Source organism: Glycine soja, chromosome 16 (assembly GCF_004193775.1).
Source record: "Glycine soja cultivar W05 chromosome 16, ASM419377v2, whole genome shotgun sequence".
Classification (NCBI taxonomy): Eukaryota; Viridiplantae; Streptophyta; class Magnoliopsida; order Fabales; family Fabaceae; genus Glycine; species Glycine soja.
In genome coordinates, this window is record NC_041017.1 from 23,149,451 (window position 1) to 23,153,804 (window position 4,354).

At 44.4% G+C, this 4,354-nt stretch overlaps 1 protein-coding gene across 1 annotated transcript; it reads right to left on the reverse strand.

Moving 5' to 3' along the window:
* Positions 1–1,476: 1,476 nt before the first annotated feature.
* Positions 1,477–3,870, reverse strand: LOC114389868. Its single transcript, XM_028350586.1, has 5 exons — positions 3,547–3,870; positions 3,309–3,465; positions 2,454–3,179; positions 1,876–2,372; positions 1,477–1,566 (listed from the first exon to the last, which is right to left on the reverse strand). The coding sequence occupies exons 1-5, from the start codon at positions 3,868–3,870 to the stop codon at positions 1,477–1,479; spliced, it is 1,794 nt and encodes a 597-aa protein (XP_028206387.1).
* Between the last annotated feature and the right edge of the window lie 484 nt (positions 3,871–4,354).

Sequence of the window (4,354 nt, forward strand, 5' to 3'; positions counted from 1 at the left end):
ATGCACAAATCCATTCCACAATTCAAAATTCACAATAACACATGCAATGGTCATTGAGGCATTTCACCGAACGGTTGGTGGACGCATGTTCAAGCATGAAAAAATGAGGAACGAGGACAATACGACATGCCAATTCATACTAGAATCCAAGGTAGGCCTAGGGCTATCCTTCATAGCCCCCTAATCAAACAATCAAAGCATGGATTCACACATAAATTATCTCACGAAATTTGCAAAAAAATAGGCAAATAGAGCACCCAAATACCATAATGGAAAGCCAAAATTCATAGGGAGGTGGTACTTACTTGTAGGAGATGAACAAAAGTGCAGAAAATGAAAGCAAAAACGCACTAACAGAGGCTTGGGGCTGCTGGGTTTGTGCACTCCCGTAAGCACTTGGTGGTTTTGAAAGTTGGGGATGAAATGGGGTGAAGAATGGCTTCACCCTTCCCCTTTTAAAAAACTCTCGTCAGACATGCTTGCCCAGGCGAGCTAATTTTCAATTTGTTTTTTGCAAAACACCTTTGCAAAAATTTGGATCATTCCTTGTTAGAGACATATTTTCTAAAATCCTATAGTTGCAAACAAACATAGATGAATTCAAATATAATTCAAGAAAACAAATAAATAAAAGCAGTAATTTTAAAGAGCAGAATTAGAGATACTAGGCTGCTTCCTAGGAGTGCTTCTTTAATGTCTTTAGCCGGACGTGGGATGATGATCAGTCGATCATGGACCTAGCACCTGCATTACCTTTCACTTACCCTTGTCTTAATTTTGGTATGGTATTGACCATCACTCAAAATGACTCTTTATTCATCCTCCAATTCGTAGGATGACAAGATGTGAATGCATGCATGCTTATGATTTGGATGTTTAAGTGCAACAACTAAACATGTGTTATCCTGTTCAATTTTACTTAAACGCTTACGACACCCCGTTGACGGGGCCAAATGGCTAAGGATTCAGTGGGCAAGATCGAGAGTGTATGCTCTTAAGAAGTAAAAGACACAACACAGGAGGTTAAGATGCAAATCATTAATTGACATTTATTAATTGTTGCGATCATGGTTTACAAAGGATTTTAAGACTTTGGAGATCCCAATGAGTCCTTGTAGAACGATCATGTATTGAACCTTCTAGCCGCCCTAGGTATCATGCATAATATCGTTTGACGATATCAGAATTCATGGGCGAAGGCAATTCTTCATCATCCATGCTGGCAAGCAACAATGCCCCTCTCGAAAACGCATTCTTCACGACAAAAGGTCCTTTATAATTCGGAGCCCACTTCCCCCAGTGGTCCTTTTGAGCTTGTGATACTTTCTTCAAGACAAGATCTCCATCGCTGAACTTGCGGGGGCGCACCTTCTTGTCAAAAGCGTTCTTCACTCGGCTTTGATACAGTCGTCCATGGCTCATGGCGGCTAACCTCTTACCTTCTATAAGATTCAACTGATCAAAGCGAGTTTGGGCCTATTCTGATTCCTCCAACCCTGATTCGGCTAGAATTCTCAAAGCGGGAATCTCTACTTCAAACGGAAGCACATCCTCCATCCCATACACCTAAGAGAATGGGGTTGCCCCAGTTGATGTGCGCACCCAAGTTTGATAACCATGCAGTGCAAAGGGAAGCATCTCCTGCCAATCCTTGTATGACACAGTCATCTTTTGAACTATTTTCTTGATATTCTTATTAGCAGCCTCAACTGCCCCATTCATCTTGGGCTTGTAAGGCGTAGAATTATGGTGTTGGGTCTTGAAATCCTCACACATTTCCTTCATCATTTTATTGTTCAGATTGGTGGCATTATCGGTGATAATCTTCCTGGGCAACCCATACCGGCAAATTATCTCTTTCTTGATGAACCTAACCACCACACTCCTAGTCACACTGGCATACGAAGCCACTTCGACCCATTTGGTGAAGTAGTCAATGGCAACCGAAATAAAGCGATGTCCATTCGAAACTTTGGGCTCAATAGCTCCAATCACATCTATACCCCACATAGAGAATGGCCAAGGCGCTGCCAAGACGTTCAAAGGTATGGGCAGAGCATTGACATTATCGATGAAGGCCTGGCACTTGTGGCACTTCCTCACATGGATGCAACAATCGTTTTCCATAGTGAGCCAGTAATACCCTACTCTCAAAATCTTCTGGGCCATGGCATGTCCATTGGCATGTGTTCCAAAGGATCCCTCATGCACTTCCACTAGCATCTGCTTAGCCTCCTTGGCATCCACACATCGAAGGAAAACCATATCATGGTTCCTCTTGTACAGGATATTTCCACTTAGGAAAAAGCTGGCTGCCAACCTTCGCAGCGTTCTCTTGTCGTTGTTAGAGGCCTCCCGTGGGTATTCCTTGTCTTCGATGTATCATTTGATATCGAAGTACCAAGGTTTACCATCTTGCTTTTCTTCTATCAAGCAGCAGTGTGCAGGCTTACCGGGACATCTGAATTTGATGTACGACAAATCCTCGTGCGGGGTCAGCTGGAACATGGACGCTAGAATGGCAAGGGCATCGACCATCTGATTCTCCTCCCTAGGAATGTGATGAAAGGATATGTCATCAAAGAATTTTGTTAGTTTCTTGATGTAGGCCTGGTAGGGTATCAACTTATGATCCCTGGTCTCCCATTCTCCTCTCAACTGGTAGATTACCAAGGCTGAGTCCCCATATACCTTGAGCAACTTGACCTTGAAGTCAATTGTCGCTTGGATCCCAAGGGCGCACGCCTCATACTCAGCCATGTTGTTCGTGCAGTCAAAACCCAACCTAGCCATGAAGGGTATACATTGATCGTCAGGGGTAACCAAAACCGCCCCAACTCCATGGCCTAGTGCGTTAGACGCACCGTCAAACCACACAATCCATTTGTCCCTATCTTCATCCTCTACCTCCTCCTTGAACAAGGTTATGATGTCCTCATCTGGGAACTTTGGATGCATAGGCTGGTAGTCGTTAATGGGTTGTTGAGCCAGGTAATCTGTCAAGGCATTCTCCTTTATTTCCTTTTGAGGGACATAAACAATGTCAAATTCTAACAGCAGTACCTGCCACCGAGCGATTCGTCCCGTGAGAGCGGGTTTTTCAAAGATGTACTTGACTGGGTCCATTTTGGACACCAACCAAGTGGTGTAGTTCAGCATGTATTGCCTTAGATGGTGGGCTGCCCACACCAGGGCACAACATGTCCTTTCGAGCAAAGAGTAGTTCATTTCACATGCCGTGAATTTCTTGCTTAAGTAATAGACGACCTGTTCCCTCTTTCTGGACTCATCATGCTGCCCCAACGTACACCCCATCGACTCATCCAACACAGTCATATATAGGATAAGGGGTCTTTCGAGCACTGGTGGCACAAGCACAAGAGGGTTCATGAGGCATGGCTTAATCCTTCCGAACGCCACTTGGCAGTCGTCGTCCCATTGGACAGACTGGTTCTTACGCAATAGCTTGAAGAGAGGCTAACAAGTGGCAGTCAGCTATGATATGAACCTCGCTATGTAATTCAAATGTCCTAGGAAACCTCGGACCTGCTTCTCAGTACGTGGCTCGGGCATTTTGAGGATGGCTTTCGCTTTGTCCGGGTCTACCTCTATCCTTTTCTGGCTTACGATAAAATCAAGCAACTTTCCCAACTTGACCCCAAAAGTGCACTTGGCAGGATTCAACCTTAATTGGTACTTACACAACCTCTTGAACAACTTCCATAAGTTGACAAGGTGTTGCTCCTCGTTCTTTGACTTGGCAATCATATCATCCACATATACCTCAATTTCTTTGTGCATCATGTCATAGAATAAGGCTACCATAGCCCGCTGGTAAGTTGCCCCAGCGTTCTTAAGCCCAAAGGACATCACTTTGTAACAGAAAGTTCCCCACAGGGTGACGAAGGTCGTCTTCTCCATGTCCTCCGGTGCCATCTTTATTTGGTTATAGCCCAAGAACCCATCCATAAAAGAAAATAGGACAAAATTGGTCGTGTTATCTACAAGGATATCGATGTGCGGTAAAGGAAAGTTATCCTTTGGACTGGCTCAGTTTAGATCCCGATAGTCCACACACATTTGCACCTTCCCGTCCTTCTTAGGGACTGGCATGATGTTGGTGGCCCATTCTAGGTATCAAGCAACCGCCAAGAAGCCAGCGTCAAATTGCTTTTTCACCTCTTCTTTTATCTTCAAGGACATTTTGGGCTTCATCCTCCTCAGCTTTTACTTTACCGGGGAACACTTGGGATTCAGAGGTAATCTATGTTGTACGATGTCAGGACTCAAGTCGGGAATATCTTGGTACGAACAAGCGAAAATGTCTTGGTAGTCTCGTAGCAGAACCACTAAT

Excerpts from the sequence above, each read along its gene's own strand:
- LOC114389868 (XM_028350586.1), bottom strand. The coding sequence starts at position 3,870 with ATGTCCTTTGGGCTTAAGAACGCTGGGGCAACTTACCAGCGGGCTATG. Across the intron at positions 3,466-3,546 it reads AGCCACGTACTGAGAAGCAG|CTATTGCGTAAGAACCAGTC; the intron begins GTCCGAGGTTTC and ends CCTCTCTTCAAG. Across the intron at positions 2,373-2,453 it reads CATCAAATTCAGATGTCCCG|ACAAGGAATACCCACGGGAG; the intron begins GTAAGCCTGCAC and ends GATACATCGAAG.